This window comes from Corvus moneduloides, chromosome 1, assembly GCF_009650955.1.
Source record: "Corvus moneduloides isolate bCorMon1 chromosome 1, bCorMon1.pri, whole genome shotgun sequence".
Taxonomy (NCBI): Eukaryota; Metazoa; Chordata; class Aves; order Passeriformes; family Corvidae; genus Corvus; species Corvus moneduloides.
Genome location: NC_045476.1, coordinates 8,048,767 through 8,065,010, shown reverse-complemented (window position 1 = coordinate 8,065,010; position 16,244 = coordinate 8,048,767). Strand labels below are relative to the sequence as shown.

Below are 16,244 nucleotides of genomic sequence, written 5' to 3'. Positions count from 1 at the left end.
CTCTGCTGATCTGTCTAACCTGCTCTATCAGCCTCATCTCTGCAATTTTGCTCGTCTCTCAACACCTTTGTCTGATTAGTAGCTTTTGGAGATCGGGATAAAGACATCACTTGCCACGCTGCATGAGATAACAATTAATTTAACATTAAACTTATCCCCTTTCCATTCACTTTGCTTGGATCGATCTCTGTTAATTGTGTTTGCGGATGCTTTCAACACTATGCTTTTCTTAAAAACTTAATGACACCCCGCAAGGAGGTGTAAGAGTCTAAAACGCTCCTCTCCGACTTTGACCAAAGAAACAAAGAATATAGCCCCAGCGTGCTCAGGAGAGCATCTATTTTTAATCAGTTGATTATTCATGCACTTCAGAAGATACAACGTTATTTTAAACTGGGTGATAGTCCTGATTTTATTAAAAAAAAAAAAAAAAAAAAGTGCCACACTGCAGTTGTGTGATACACAAGTCAGACAGCCTAACTTCATTTAACTGCCGCTTCGCATCAGACCTGTTTCTGCTTTTAAAGTGGTCATTTATCAGCTAAAAGGAGAATGTGTTTAAAAATGTATGTCTTTGGGAGGGAGAGCAATCTCCTTTTTCAGGGGCAAGAAACCTGTTACAAAGCCATTTAGGTGGGTGCGCTCTGAAATGTCATTATTCCCCCCCGGGGCGTTAATATTGCCCAAATACGTTCCTATTTTCACGGCGCCCCGATAATTCGGCATTTTATTTAACCACAACTGCCCTTCCAAACTTGACTTGCACTGAGGCAGCCTGCAAATCTTAATTTTTTTCCCTTCTTTCAGAGAGGCATCTGTTCCTCTTGCTGACAAATGTACCATTCTGCCAAGAAAGTTTTTGGAAAAAAAAAAAAAGGAGAATAAAAAAAAAGAAATAAAAAAGAAAAAAAAAAAAAAGCGTGTAATTGATGTTATCCCAAGAAAGCACGATCTCCACCCCTCTCAGCTCCAAGCCCTTCAGGTAAAAGGAAAAAAAAATCTTTCAAGAATTTGTTGCCTTTTTGAGGGTTAAAACATCAGAAGACAAGCTTGTCTCGCCTTGGCCAATCAGCTCTCGGCCCTGGCAGCTATAATATAGAACTAAAGGCAGACTCCTCTCACAAGCGTCTTGCTTTGCTACCATTAAAATCAGACCCTTTTTTTGTCTCTCGATTGCTGTCTCCCGACCAAACTCCGATGTGTTCCGTTATCAGCGACCTAAAGCCTGCCATTCCAGCACCTGTCTTGCTAGGGATCGGTGGATAGTATACGATTCAGAAAGCAGACAAGGACATAGGAGGAGAGAGAGCTCTAGAGAGACAGCCAGGGATAGGCACAGAGAGCTTTGAAGTAATTGGATTCAATGGACGAAATGCTGCTGTTGACAAGAATTCTCTTGGTGGGCTTCATCTGCGCTCTTTTAGTCTCCTCTGGGCTGACTTGTGGACCAGGCAGGGGCATTGGAAAAAGGAGACACCCCAAAAAGCTGACCCCTTTAGCCTATAAGCAGTTTATTCCCAATGTGGCAGAGAAGACCCTAGGGGCCAGTGGAAGATATGAAGGGAAGATCACAAGAAACTCCGAGAGATTTAAAGAACTAACCCCAAATTACAACCCTGACATTATTTTTAAGGATGAAGAGAACACGGGAGCTGACAGACTGATGACTCAGGTAGAGCCACAGAGATACCTGTATTTGTGTTTGTTAACCTCTCTGAGCAATCCTAAAGGACGCATCTGTCTTAGTATTTTTGAAAGCCCCCCCCTTTCCCTCTCCCCCTCCTCCCCCCGCCCCTCCAAACTCTGCTAGTTTCCCCATTAAATGTAAATACCATCTATCCAGACAAGTTAGCAGGGGCTGGAGCTGGAGGTGTTTAGATATTCGGTGGGGAAATCTGTGTGATACTTACAGTCATTACCGTGCCATGGCGTTCCCTGTAACTTGGTTAGTGATTGCTGTTTGCATTTGTCCCCAAGGATGCACTTTGATCAAACGAATTGCATACAGCTCAGCGGACCCCAAGTGTATAGTGACCGCCAGGCCACCCACTCATTATTACAAACGTAGTCCGTGGTTGCTGCTCCTGCTGACTTGATTTATATATATATATATATTCTTTAATTTCTCTTTTTTTCTCCTTCATTTCATTTTAACCTTCATTATTATTATTGTTTTCCTCGCGAGCATATTCTAAATTTAGTAGGCATGCAGTCGTGCACTCACAAAAGGCAGCTGAAGCCGGATCGACCGTTCCTCATCTGATTCCGTATTATATAGCTCGTATTGCAATACCATCATTTGCAATTGTGCCCATCAGAGCGTAAATATATTGATATTTCTTTAAGGATGCTCGCCGCCAATGCCTTGGTACTTCCATAGGGGAGGGACTTGCAACTTATCGGCATTGCATCACCTTCTGTTTTAAAAAATCTGATGGCACAAGGTTTACAACTGGGTAAATATTGGATCTCGGGTGGAATCGGATTGCGGAACCATTTTATGGGGGAAAAAAAAAGAAAAAAAGATAAAGGAGAGAGAAAGAGAAAGAGAGAAAGAATGTGAGAGAGAACCGCTCCGAGAGTCACCTCGTAATTATTATTCATGCTCAGCAGAGAGCTCGGTGAAGTCAATTGCTCTGCCAATCCCGGAGTTTCAGAAACTACATGCAATCTAGACACTGGAAATGGGTTTCCTCCAAATATAGGTCAACAGCGCTTTTTTAATATTAATACATTTAAGCCCCACCTTCAGTGCTAGAGCAGGACTCGCCTGGAAGGACTAGGCGGGGAGTGGACGCGGGCAAGGGGGGGTGGGGGGTGGAATTTCCCAAACTCTCCCCGTTCCTCGGCCTGATTTTCCGCACGTTGCCGGGTCTCTCGGGGCGAGGGACCGGCGGCCGCCACCATCTCCTCCCGACCACCTTAAATCGCACCGCACCTCAGAGCGCGGCGGCGCCTCCGCCCGTCGCCGCCGCCGCCCCGCGCAGGGGTGCGGAGCGGAGCGGAGCGGGTGCCGGTCCCCTCTCGGGCGCTGCCCGCGCCCCTCCGCGCACCCGCCGTCCTCCGCCCCCGCTGCCTCCGGAGCCGCATCTCTCGCATTTTCAGCTCCACTTACTCCCCTCGCGTATCGATCGCGCCGGCTCGGGTTTCACCCTTCCCTCCGCAGCCCGGCGGCAGCGGCGGCGGCGGCGGCTCCGCGGGAGACGGGCTCCCGCCGGGGCTCGGCGCATCCCTCCCTGCGCGGCTGCGCCGGTGCGTGTGCGCGGCGGAGAGGAGCGGAGCGGGGCGGCGGGCGCGGGGGGAGCCGGGGCACGGTCGGGAGCGGTGGGCTGCGGGCCGGGGGCGGGCTGCGTGCTGACCCCGGCCCCGCGGCTCTCCCGGGGCACGCCGCGCCGGCTACGCGGCTGGCCGCTCCCGCTGCATTAGCTGGCAGCGTCTGAACTCCTGACCTTCTGTCAACTTCCCTCAGACGAACGAAACGAAAACAAATACTTTTCCCCCCCTCCTTCAGTGCTTGTTCCCGTGCCTTAGACACAAAGGGGGGAGGTGGGCTGAGAGCAGCGGGGCCGGGGAGGCCGCAGGGCCGGGTACCCGGCGGCAAAGAGGGGAGCGAGGTGGGGGAACGTGGTCGGGGAGCGAGCGGGGCTCCGGCACCCCTGGGCCAGGCAGGAAGAGGGGAAGCGGAGCGGGACCGGGGAGCAAGCGGAATGGTTGCCCTTGTCCCCCGTTCCCCGGCGACCCGGGGTGCCGTCCGGCCGCTGGCCTCCCTGCCTTGCTTTCGTCTCCTTCCCTCTCTCCCTCGGCCAGCAACCTCTCGTTAAATCCCAGCCTTTAAACGCCGGCTTCGGGAGCCCTTCAACCATGGAGAGATCTTTCATGGACAGAATCGTTAAACTTGCAGAGTGGTTGCCGAATGCATTAGCCGCTAGTTAATATTAACTCCAGAAGGAGAGGGGGGGCGAACGCAAACAGAGGTAGGTAAGTCAGGTTTTCAACTTTGCAGGTGACACCAGCAGTTTGCTAAGGGCTCCCCCCTTCCTCCCCTTCCTCCCCCCAACCCGGCCATTGGCTGGATTCGGGAGAGAGATAAGGAGGCCAGGTCAGTATGATAAAGCTGGAATTTGTATGAAATAAAATAGCAATCTCGTGTAATGCAGGCACACAACCGGTGCGTGATGTGAGGAATTTAGAGATCAACTTGGCATTTAGGAAGCCCACCAGGTTGTTTACACTGACAGGTACCTGTTAAGTGTTTCCTTCAAGCAATTCATTTGTGAAGAGATTAGGAGCTGGCAGGAGAGGGCTTGTTGAACAACTTTGCCTCCACACAAAGCGTTAGTGGAGGCAGCCCTGCTGAGCTTCACGGTGGCTGAACAGAATTGGGCTTGATTTGTGGCACACGACCCAATGAATTAATAAATAGTCTGGGCTTCACGGCTTTTGACTCTGACAATCCAGCTCAGGCAGTATAAAAGGGAGAAAAGTCCTTTAGGACGCTGTTTCTTCTTCTTTATTTCGCCTGAAGCTGGGAACTGGTGCTGGCAGGGCCGGAGCGGCCAGAGCCCCTCGGCGCTGCCCGCACCGCTGTCCGCGTCCCTGCCCGCGCCCCCCGCGCCCGCTCCTCCGTGCGGGGCAAGACATCGCCGTGTCGCGCAGTGCTGTCGCCTTATCAGTAGCTGACATGTTTGATCCTTCGCCCCTCTTCCCCTGTAAATCAGTGAAGGAGCGTATCTATCCACTCGGGTGTGAGAGGGAGAGGGAAAAAAATAAATCAACTTCCTTGTGCTGCTGCACTTTGCTGCCAGGAATGGTGCCGAAACCCAAACACCCGTCTCTCTCCATAAAACGGTAGGCCAGAGAGTCCAAAGTGAGCTCACGACTGTGTATTATATCTCTCGGATACCTGTACGTTGCTGGAATCACTTTCATGGCTGTTGGTGGACACATGGGATCTTTCTTGCTGAGCAACCTTGTCACGTCCCTAAAAGTAGCGTCGTCAGAGGGGCTTTGCCTTCCTGGGAGCTGTGAAAGGGGGATTTTGTGGTCTGCTATTGGGTGTGCTGTGAGCCCACTGGGGAGAAGGGTCCTGCAGAAGGCCAAGCATGGCACTCAGGCCAGTGAAATTGTTGGGAGCGCAGCTTACTGAATCCCACCGTGGCTTTCAGCCACATCGATACTTGCATCAAGACAACCACATCGGGTATATCCATGGGTTGTTTTTCTCTCAAAAAGGAGGAAGAAAGCTGGCAAAGTGTGTGTTTCTAACTCTGTACCTTTAGTCAAGCACTTTTCAATGCTTTCGGTGCTGATTTTCTCTTTCTGTAGGGCTGAGAGTCCTTTTCCCCTACTGCTGCTGTGTCTATTCCTTGCCTGGCTAAGATGGGAATCCCCCCAAAACTTTCAGGGTTTCATTTAGAGCTCATCCCCCTCCAGGGCTGCCGCTCCCCTTTTCCTCATTTTCCCCCATCCTGTGCCCCTTATTACTTGGTCCCTGCGTGCCCTGGTGCTGCTGGGCCCAGTTCAACCCAGGGAAGGCTGGTGGCTCTGGAGGTCGATGAAAAACCCTGCAGTGCCTTCTCCAAGCAGTTGGAAGGGTTTCACTCCACACAAAAGGGCTCCTATCTTGCATGGCATCCCTGCTTTGCTTAACTTCCCTCTTTGGCCCTCCCTTGCTTTTCATCTTCCCACTAAGAGCTATATTATTGTATGGATTTGCTCGGCTTTGTAGGCGAGCGCCGATGTATGTTTGAAGCAGAGTGAAGGCTTCCAGCCCATGCAGCTTTGAGGGCTCTAATGAGTGATGGGCGAAGGGAGAGAAAAATAAACCACCCCTCCCTACAGCACATAAAGGCTGTTAACATGTATTGATACCCTTTTCAACACAGAATTAAGCTGAAAAGACCAGGAGAGACATTCCGGGGGGGAATTCGTGACTCCGAGATATATGGCGAATGTTTGTTCTGGGCAGAAACTTTGCTCTCGGGAAGGCACAGGGCACTTAGCAGAGGGAATTCGCTGCATGCAGGTGGCTCTGAACCGCCACACTCACAGCCCAGCGCCAATGGTGCGGCGGAGGGGGACCCCCTGTCCCTGCAACAGGTGCCGGGTGAGGGGGCGGCTTCGTCCCTGTGGGTATTTGTGGTGTTTCAGCGTCTGTTCATCCTGTATCCCCAGGTTTCACTCTCCTCCTCCTCACCTGCCTCCCCGTCCCTCCCTGGCAGCAGGGGAAAAGATGCTCAGTTCTGACTGAGCCCATCCTGGGGTGTGTTTGGCGGGGAGCGGAGGGATGCCCCCTCTTTGGCTGGGCAGGGAGGGCAGGATGAGGCCCAGGGGGGTATAGATAGAGAAGGGGGAGTGTTCCCCTGGCTGCAGCACCCCCACAATGACCCTTCCCTGTCTGCCCGTGTCCCCGCAGCGCTGCAAGGACAAACTGAACGCCTTGGCGATCTCTGTGATGAACCAGTGGCCCGGGGTAAAGCTGCGGGTTACCGAGGGCTGGGACGAGGACGGCCACCACTCCGAGGAGTCCCTGCACTACGAGGGCCGCGCCGTGGACATCACCACCTCGGACCGGGACCGCAGCAAGTACGGCATGCTGGCCCGCCTGGCTGTCGAGGCTGGTTTCGACTGGGTCTACTACGAGTCCAAGGCGCACATCCACTGCTCCGTCAAAGCAGGTAAGGCGGGCAGCCTGCCCAGGGGCGCGTCGAAGTGGGCGGACACCCCCGGGCCACGACTCAGCGCCCCAGAGCCTTCTGTGCCCTGTGTCTGCCGCCGGGCTCCCTCCTCCCGTCCCTGCAGGGTCCCCATCACCCGGCCCGCCCCGTCCGGGCTCCCGCAGGGATGGGAATGGAGCCCCGAGGGCGCAGCCGGCCTTCCCCCGCCTCTTAGTGACCCCGCCGTAGCAGAGGTGGGGGAAAGGAAAGAATGAAGGGGAAGGGGGAAAAAAAAAGCCCAGCTGCAACTGTTTTTCACAGCGTTTTTATTTGGGTGATTTGCTCGGCCAGCCTTCCCACGAGCTCTGCGTCGCAGCCACACACCCTTCTCCTCCCCCCGTGGGATCTACTGCTTTCCCCATCCAAGGAGCATGTTCAACACAAACACTCGTGGCCGTCTCCAGCCGCCCCGCTGGCTGCACGCCTTACTCGCGAGCGCTAATCTCCGAGTGGGAGCCGGCCAGGAAAATAAATAAGTAACGTGGTCCCCAGCCTCCTTCAGCGGTAGCCGCTAGGAAATTCCCAGACAGGGATACACATACACATAATTTTTTTCCTCCCCTCCCCTGTGCTTACAACGCCACACGCTGTCTCAACCCGGGAACAGCTCACAAGAAATCCCCAACTCGCAGAGTTCCTTTTCTTCACACTTGACTCGTTTTTTGGGGTAGCAAATCTGTTGACAAGTGCCAGCCCCCAGCTCCACCGCCTCCCTCCATCCAGCTGTATGACATCCAAAGCTCTTTTTAAGAGCATACTCTAGCCCAGCAACCTGCTGGATGTGTCAAGAAACACTTGGCTGCAAAAGAAAATAATGGGCTTTCTTTAAATATAGCCGTTTGCTTCGAACCCAGCAGCCCCACGGCAGGGAAACCAGCCCGGCCCACCTGCAGGAGGGGTTTATTCTCCCCATTACAGCCCAGAGCTCCCCAGGGGCTGAGCACCTCTCCTGGCCCATGTGGGCTTTGTCCTGAGAGCCTGCTACTGCTTTTGTTCAGCTCCTGGGTCCTTTCTAGCCGAAAAGAGGCCCTGCAAAACTGTCAGCTGTGTGGAGATCCGAAACACCCCTTTCAATAGCCAAGATGGGCTTTGTAGCGCAAGGTGTCCGATTGTGGTGCGCGATGACCTTAGCCCAGGAGCGCCTCCTAATCCACCCCAGGGGTGTTTCATAGGAGAGGAGCAACCCCAAGCTGCTCATTGAGATTCGGCACACACGGACTTGGGGGCAATATTTAGAGGGTGTCAGGCAGGGTCGTGTGACTGTACGAGGCAGTCTGAAGGGAGCAGGCTTGAATTCCATCCTCTCAGCCTGATCTTAAACTGTCCAAACCTCGTTTCATGACAGAGCATCTCATGAGAAGATTAATCCCATAATGCCAGCAGGAAGATTCTTTATCTAGATCTCTGTTTGCAAAAAGTATGATCCAGGAGACTGGAATGCAAAGAAGAGTTCCCCCAAGGCCTGAATTATTGTCACCAGAACAGAGGAGGGAGAGGCAGGGGTGGTAAAAGGGACATTGATAATGCGCTACAGCAAGTATTTAGAGCAAGCTTCTACATTTAAAATTCAAATACAGATCTTGAGTGCCTTGGAAAAGTGGCTCTGCTGTGCAAATAGTGCTTGGAAGGTCCTGGGTTTTTTGGAGAGTATGTGTGTGAATTGGCACATAGGGTTTCTGCACCTGAACAAATAGGGAGGGGGAGAAAAGGGGGGGGAAGAAGCTGGGAAAAAAATGGAAGTGTCCTCTCTTCCAAGAGTGTCTGCATTTATTACATGAATCAGAATGACAATGCTGATCCTTTATTGGATTTTAATTAGAGAACCCAAACAAGCACTGCTCAAAGAAGCAGATTTTCACACCTCTGCCAATTCACTGGCATGTTTGTAGAGCTGCTACACTACTACATCTATTCATCAAGTCCCTGAATATGCAAACAGAGCTCTAGCCAGACCTTTACTGCCGGCTTGTAGGAAGGTGTAGTTTGCTAGCAGAGGCCTCCACATAAAGCACATAGCTTGTTTGTTGCCATGTCCTCCCTGAAGAGGGAAGCCTTGGAGATCTTGCTGCTTCATTTCTGAAGGAGAAGTGATAAAGTCATTAGCAAATCAATAACGGTCTAATTTTCACCCTTCCTGTCCTTCCTGAGAAAGTCATTAGGAGACACTCCAAGGATTTGTTTAAATCATAGGAATTTCAGTGACAGCCACAGAGGCAAAATATAAAATCTGTCCATCTTTAGGAGCTAAATCACCAGGTCTCTTAACTGATATAAGGAGTAACTGGGAGACAGCGGGGAAAGGCAAGGGAGGGATGGGGAATCTCAACAGCTGTAGCAAAGACACTTGCTACCATGACATACTATGGGGTATTACCCAATATTTAGAAAACCAGAGCTTTTAGGAACACTGCAAGTCCCTCTGTTAAGACAGAGACCAGCCTGGAACACAGCTTTCACACTGCTCCACAGGCAGTAGGGCTTCCAAAAAGTGATTTGCAAGAGAGACTTAGAGTCTCATTGTTACTTTCGCTTTCTTTTACTCTGAAATTGTTCCACTCAGTAGCACTGGAAAGCAGCAACAGATGATGACAGCATGTAGTATCTAAAATGAGTAACTCCCAAGAGCTGGAGGAGGTGAAGGAGGCATTTACTTGGGCCTGGCACAGGTGTTGGGCTGCTCTGGGACCGCAAGACCTGAGACAGGGAAGAGCATCCTTCTTCTAGTGGGGAGGGAGAAACTTTACCCTTTTTTGAAAGAGGAGTGAAGCAGAGCACTGGAGATGTCAAGCAGGGGTGCCATGAGAGTGGGAAGTGCCCCAGTAGCCACCACTCCTGCTGAGCAGGAGAGCAGTGAGGGCTGGAGTCAGCATGGGGGCTTGTGCAGCATGGTGGAGTAGAACTGGGGAAATTCGGGCTGCTGCTTTGCAGTGGCAAAATTTGTGCGCATGTTAGGCAAATCCTCCTCCTGTTCCCTGCTGTTTGCTACCCTAGATGTTCTCCTTGAGTCAGAGCTGAGTGGGCACCCCGAGCATCGTGAGCACAGGCACTTGCTTAGAGATGAAACTTTATGCCAGCAAAACCACTTGGCTTTGAAAGCCTGCAAGTTATCTGGCATCAGGTGTCAGTGCAGGGTAAACAGTAGCCAAGTGAGAAGTTCTTCCAGAAGAGATTTTGTTCTGGAACAGTTTTCTCAGTGGAAATATTTTGGCTCACTTCCTTAATGAGACAAATCACTCTTGTAACTCCTAACCTAGAGGGAAACGCACTGGCTCAAAGCTGGCAGGAAGGGGATTCTCACTTGACCCACTGAGTGCAAATGGGGCGTGTTCATAGGTGAGAACAGAGGAATTTCAGAGGAAAGTGGGGCTGTGTCCTGCACCTTCTTGGGTGGGTTGGGGTGGCTGGGTAAGTGATAAGTTCCCCCATGCCCCCATGACCCAGCCTGCCATGCGCCTCCTCTAACCCTGTTGTGCCTCTCTCCTCGCACAGAAAACTCAGTGGCGGCCAAATCTGGGGGCTGCTTCCCTGGCTCGGCCACGGTGCACCTGGAGCAAGGCGGGACCAAGCTGGTGAAGGACCTGAGGCCGGGAGACAGGGTGCTGGTGGCCGACACGGAGGGCCGTCTGCTCTACAGCGACTTCCTCACCTTCCTCGACCGGGAGGACGGCTCCCACAAGCTCTTCTACGTCATCGAGACCCGGCAGCCCCGGGCCCGGCTGCTGCTGACGGCCGCCCACCTCCTTTTCGTGGCCCCCCAGCAGAACCAGTCGCAGGACGGGGCCGCCGGCAGCCGGGCGCTGTTCGCCAGCCGCGTGCGGCCGGGCCAGCGGGTCTTCGTGCTGGGCGAGGGCGGGCGGCGGCTGCTGCTGGCGGCCGTGCACCGCGTGTCGCTGCGGGAGGAGGCCTCGGGCGCCTACGCCCCGCTCACTGCCCAGGGCACCATCCTCATCGACCGCGTGCTGGCCTCGTGCTACGCCGTCATCGAGGAGCACAGCTGGGCACACTGGGCCTTCGCTCCCTTCCGCCTGCTCCAGGCCGTGCTGGCCGCGCTCTGCCCCTCCGCAGTGGGCGCCCCGATGGGAGAGCCGCCGACCCCCGGCATCCACTGGTACTCTCGGCTCCTCTACCGCATCGGCAGCTGGGTGCTGGATAGTGACTCTCTGCACCCGCTGGGCATGGTGGTGTCATCCAGCTGAGGGGACCCTGCGCCACCCCGGCCACCCGCCAGGCTCCAGCAGAGAGACAGAGACACAGAGGGAGAGAGAGAGAGAGAGAGAAAGGAGAAAAAAAAAACAAAAAAAAAAAAAGAGGAAAAAAAAAAAAGAAAAGAAAAACCTAAAAGAGTAAAAAAAGAAAAAAATACATATTTTTAAAAGAGAGCACGGATTAAGACTTAAAAATAATAATAATAAAATAATAATAATTAAGTAGGACAGTCCAAAGTAGACTTTAAGGGAAACAAAGACCCCTGGAAGTTCTGTTCTGTTTAGTTTATAAATATATATATATTTTTATTTGTTCTTTTGTTTTGTTTGTTGGTTGTTTTGTTTTTTTTTTTTCCTCCTCTCCTGGATATTTATTTCTTTGGTATTTTGAATAGATGTTTTAAATGATATGAACCGGACCTTCAAGAGCCTTAAATAGTTTCTTTGATAATTTATTATCATGTGAACTGTACTCACAGGGGAAAAAATTATTTTGTGAGGCCAAGTAAAACTGCGCAGAGTCTATTTTTCTACATGTCACGTGTGTCCTGACTTTCAGAAAGCAAAATTCTGTACTTTCCCATCTCTCCATTACATTGCTCCTTCATTTCAGCAAGCCTAAAAAACAAGCAAACAAACAAACACACACAAAAAAGACAAACTTCATGGGGGTCCGTAAATTATATTTTTATACACAGAATTGTAAATTAGATTTTTTTGAGAGATCAATACTTAACTGAATCACATTTCGTTTTTTGAAATAGTGTAAAATATGAGAATATATTATTTTAATTTAAATAGTTTCAAATGTAACATCATTTCCTGTATTGTTTTCCATGTTTTGCGTTGTAAAAACACCATTTGGCCATGTTCATGGAAGTCAAGACTGTTACACAAACTTTTTATTTGCAAAAACCGTAAGAAACTTTGTTATTTTTAACTTCAGAAAAAGTTTATTAGAAAATAATATTTTTTAAAAAGCGCACATGGCGGCAGTTCTGTGACGATGGAGATGGTAGTTTGTACAGAGGGGGGAAAAGGATGTTTTGCATTAATAAATTGAGAAATAACTGCTGTAAATTTACTAAAATGTATTTTTGAATATTTTGTAATAGTTTTAATAGTTTTATAGAAATAAAATGTGCCATGCACAGTTTGGTTAGTATATAATAACTAAGAGTTCCTGGTGCATCCCATTTTTTTTTTCCTTTTTGCTTATTGGTTTAGGAATTATGATGCCTAAATGAGTGCCCGTTATTTTATTTAGATGTGTTGCTTATAACATTTAATTTTGGTACTTAATTAAGGAAATGAATCCATCACATCTGTGCATAACCTGGAATCTCTTGTACTGACAGTAGAACCTCACTTATTTGCACGAGCGACCGGCAGACGGGTTTTCCTTTGCCAGAGCCCTGGCTCCCCATCCGCGCTCAGGTGATGCTCCTCTCTTCCAGCTCCAGCACCGGCTCCATGTCCACTTCCCAGTCTGGTCTGGAGACTGTGGATGGCTCTTAAAATTGATTTCTGAGGACGTTAAAGCAAGTTTTCCCTTTGAAGCACGTTAATGTGAAGGCAGGCAGCTGTCTTCACCTTGGGACAACACCGGGATTTCAGTGGGCTTCAATTTGGGTGCCCAGAAGATGGAAACCTGAGGGAGAGACATTGACTTTGGTGAGTTAGAGGGATTCATGTGGCTGATGCTGGAAGAAGGAGATGGCCACCAGATTTCACTGGCCGCTTTGAATAACAGCACAGGGCTTGGGGCCACTGAGAACAGACCAAACGCCCTTTGCAAAACAAACAAAAGGATAAAGATTTGTTCATTTATCCTGAGAGACATTCCTTAGCTGTAACGCAGGAGTCCGTCCCAAGCCACCCATGGGTGAATGTGCTGGAGATGTGTTTTAGGAGCTGAGTGGTGCGGCCAGCGCTGCGTCCCCTGCCTGGTCCCAGCCCCAACCCACCCCAAGGGGATCATCCTTGACAGGTGCTGATCAGTGAGGTTCTGCTGCACCGTGTGCTCCTCCATGGAGGGTTTCCAGGATCCCTTTAAAAATTTTGCAAAACATTGTGTGTGCATGTGTGTGCGCGTCTGCGACGGGACCGTGCTGGAAGGGAGCTTGCCTTGAATGTCTTCTCACCTTTTCTTTGGTTTCCATTACTCACCAGTCTAGGATGTTCATCCACCAGGCCTTTTGCTCCAGAGAAACAGCCATGTTCTCTGCCGGGATGGACGGCAGCTCCAAGGCCTCCCGGAATGCCCCTGCCTGGGGCCATCTCCAGAGAGTGTAGACAGTGCTCTTCCACGCTGAAATCCTAGGAGTTTCTGGAGCACTGTCAGGAGCTGATGGCCGAGCCCCATGCATGAGCACTGCTGTGTCAAGCCCCAACAGATGGATGTGGTCTCTTCTTCCTGTCAACCTCTAGTCCAGGCCCACTTCCAGCCTCCAAAGATCGGACATGGCCAGGCTGATGAGACTTCGGAGTGACCACAGCGTACTGCAGCGCCAGGAGAGGAACCAAGCCACCCCATGCCCACCCGACATGAGGCATCACGGGGGACTGTGGACTGCCTGGTGGGTGCTGAGGGCTTGCTGCCCACCCCAGCTCGGACTCTGCCACCTCCCTGTCTTTGGGATGTGCTGGGGGCTGCAAACCCAGCTTATTTGGGGCATGTGAGAATGTGATCGTGGAACAAATGAGTCTCTGCTGTAAGAGTCTGGCCTTAGTACAGCAGCGCCTGGGTGTCTGAGCTCTCTTACTGTGTCTCTGAGAGGTGGTTGACCTTTTTTAAGGCCTTTGCACTCAAAGAAATGACCGTGTTGGAAGGTCCCTTCTCCAGAGGTTGGGTGGTGGAGGTGTTTAGGGATGTCAATGATCAAACTTAAAGCCACTGGCTTGAGGGCTTTCAGTCAAAATCACAACTGAGATGTAAAAGAGCCATCAGACCAGAGCCCAAGCTTGTGTCAGGGCAGGGCACGTGCCTGGATGGGACCACACCAGACATTGCCTCATTTAATCTTCACCCAAAGGCCGAGATGAGCTCAGAGCTTTGGGGTGTGAGAGAAGCTAAGATGCTCTTACGCCAGGATCAGCCTGTTTCACCGAGCAGAGAAATGCTGTGCCATGTTCTCCGTTGCACTTATTCCAAGCAGCTTCATGTCCTCCTCTCATCATGTCTGTATTTCACCTCTCCCTCTGGCGCCTCTCGTCAGGATCACCCCTCAGTGGTGTGTTAGAAGTGCTTCCTTAGATGGGCCAATCCAACCCATAGCTACAGCTCTTATATGAAGGATGTACTGCCATAACTTTGTGCAAAACATCTAGGAGATGTCACTGTCCATTTTCAGGGTCCAAGTATGGCAATAGTTTGTATAAAATGTACACATAGTGGTGGCTACAGAATAGTTTATGACTAAATACGTATCTATTACTGTCAAAATAATGTATAAGAATGTACTTGAAGCTATTATCCTTGTGCTCTGTTGTCTGAATAATTAAAGAAATTACAGAGACTTCCTGAAATGTCTGATATGTGATGGCATTCCTATCTCACACTTTCTGAGGATTTTACCCTGATGACATTGAAACGCAGAGTGGGGATCCTGTGGGATTTGGTATTGGACTCTTCAAACATGTCAGGAATTGTGCTGGTGCCGCTTCATGTGGTGGTCACAACATCCCTCTCCTCCCACCTACAGCCACGTAGACAGTCTGTCATTTACCTGTGAAATACTGCATGGCTTTGCAAAGCCAACTCATTTGGAAGGGTTCTGCGGGGAGGCCAGAGGTGCCCTGAAGGGCAGCCCAGCAGCAGCTGCCTGTCCTCTCCACCTCCCTCACCCAAGCGAACGTGAGAAATGACCCTAATGAGACTGGGAGTAGTTTGTGTTTACCTGACCAATAGTTCAAGCAGGGCCCTGGTGCTCAGACACCAGGGAAACCCTCCAAAGGGAAGCTTGGATGGGCCAGTAAAAGAGGATCACATCCACAGTGCAACCAAAATCCAAGCCAAGCACTGGGGTGAACCAGGTCTTTCACAGCCAAGTAGCTGTGCTGTGCCTCAGCCAGCAGCTCTTTGTGCCCTCACATGGGAAAGTTTGCTTAGCTGGATGGTTAGACATATATATGCACATATATGTATACAGATAAAATATTATTATCCTGATATTAGGAGCTCAGCATATCCTATCAGGATATAAACATGTTTACATTGGCCCTCCTGAGCATTTCACGTCACGCCGCGGCTGAGCAGATGTAAATCAGCCTGGTTGGGTGATAATTGGGCAGCAGTTTTGCAGCCCCAGTACAGCATCTATTTCAATTACAGGGGGAAGGAAACCAGAAAGAGCATTTTATCTTACTCATTACTGCAATCCATAAGGGACCACTGAATTTCTTAAGCTTTTGAAATTCTCTCTTCAGCAGTTTCTACCTAAAACTAGTTCAAACTTAACTGGAAAAAAAGGTCAATTTTCCATGTACAGAGCCCATCAGAGCTTTCAAAGGAGCAGTGTTAATGTGATCCTTGGCCTCTGCAGGCTGAAAGGGAAAAAATCATCTTTAAAAAATGCATCTTTACAAGCGATGGGGCTGTCTCAGATTTGATAGGAGGTCTGTTTGTGCCAAGATTGTTAAATATAATTTTTAATGCTTTGCATTTGGGGTGTTTAGGCTTACATATTTAAGTAATTTTGGTTTTCAGGGATGAAAAATAGTGAACAAATCCAGGAAAATACGAGTTTAATGGTCTTGTCCTGGTTCCAGTGAAATCAAGAGTGGCATCCAGAGGTGATCTGGGTGCACAGGCAATTGTGCACCTTAAAGCTGAGTGCAGGATCCTTTATAACTTCTTTTCCTTTCATTTTTAAGTGAGAGCAAGACATCTCTTCAGACAAATATTGCTGCAAATCAGGAGTGAAACCACAAGGTCAGGAAATCTTTTTGGGATAAAAATATTTGTTTTGATGTCCTGTGTCCTAAATGTGAAATAAATATTAGATTTGCTCAGTTCGGTGTGAACAAATGTCCGTTTGTATTACTGAGGAGGAGAGGTGACAAGGGATGCTCTGTGTGGCGTGACTGTGGAGGGTTCCTTGGCCACCAAACTCACATCTGGCTGCTGCCCAAGGGCAGGAGGGCTTGAACATGGACAGGGGAGCAGGGATGCTGTGAGAACACCATGCAGATCTGCCCAGCTCGCTGGACTCTGGGAATGGCACAGGGACCCCTTCTTCTTCACCCCATCTCTGGGGCAGAGCTTGCCTTGGACCAGACCCCTGGGACACCAGGATGCCCCCTTGAAAAGGGGATGTACTCA

At 50.3% G+C, this 16,244-nt stretch overlaps 1 protein-coding gene and 1 long non-coding RNA gene across 2 annotated transcripts; both read left to right on the top strand.

The window, feature by feature from the left end:
* The first annotated feature begins 1,110 nt into the window (after nt 1–1,110).
* SHH (sonic hedgehog signaling molecule) lies at nt 1,111–11,017 on the top strand. The gene is made up of 3 exons (XM_032099140.1): nt 1,111–1,672; nt 6,416–6,677; nt 10,206–11,017. Exons 1-3 carry the CDS (start codon nt 1,364–1,366, stop codon nt 10,910–10,912), a joined length of 1,278 nt encoding a protein of 425 aa, XP_031955031.1. The 5' UTR covers nt 1,111–1,363; the 3' UTR covers nt 10,913–11,017.
* A 12-nt stretch (nt 11,018–11,029) lies between these two features.
* On the top strand, nt 11,030–14,444 carry LOC116439505. The gene is made up of 2 exons (XR_004238180.1): nt 11,030–12,595; nt 13,094–14,444. It is a non-coding gene; the product is annotated as an uncharacterized LOC116439505 (long non-coding RNA).
* The last annotated feature ends 1,800 nt before the right edge of the window (nt 14,445–16,244 follow it).

Coding starts and splice junctions, on each gene's coding strand:
- SHH (XM_032099140.1), top strand. CDS start 1,364: ATGGACGAAATGCTGCTGTTGACAAGAATTCTCTTGGTGGGCTTCATC. Junction 1,673..6,415: donor CTGACAGACTGATGACTCAG/GTAGAGCCACAG, acceptor GTGTCCCCGCAG/CGCTGCAAGGACAAACTGAA. Junction 6,678..10,205: donor CCACTGCTCCGTCAAAGCAG/GTAAGGCGGGCA, acceptor CTCCTCGCACAG/AAAACTCAGTGGCGGCCAAA.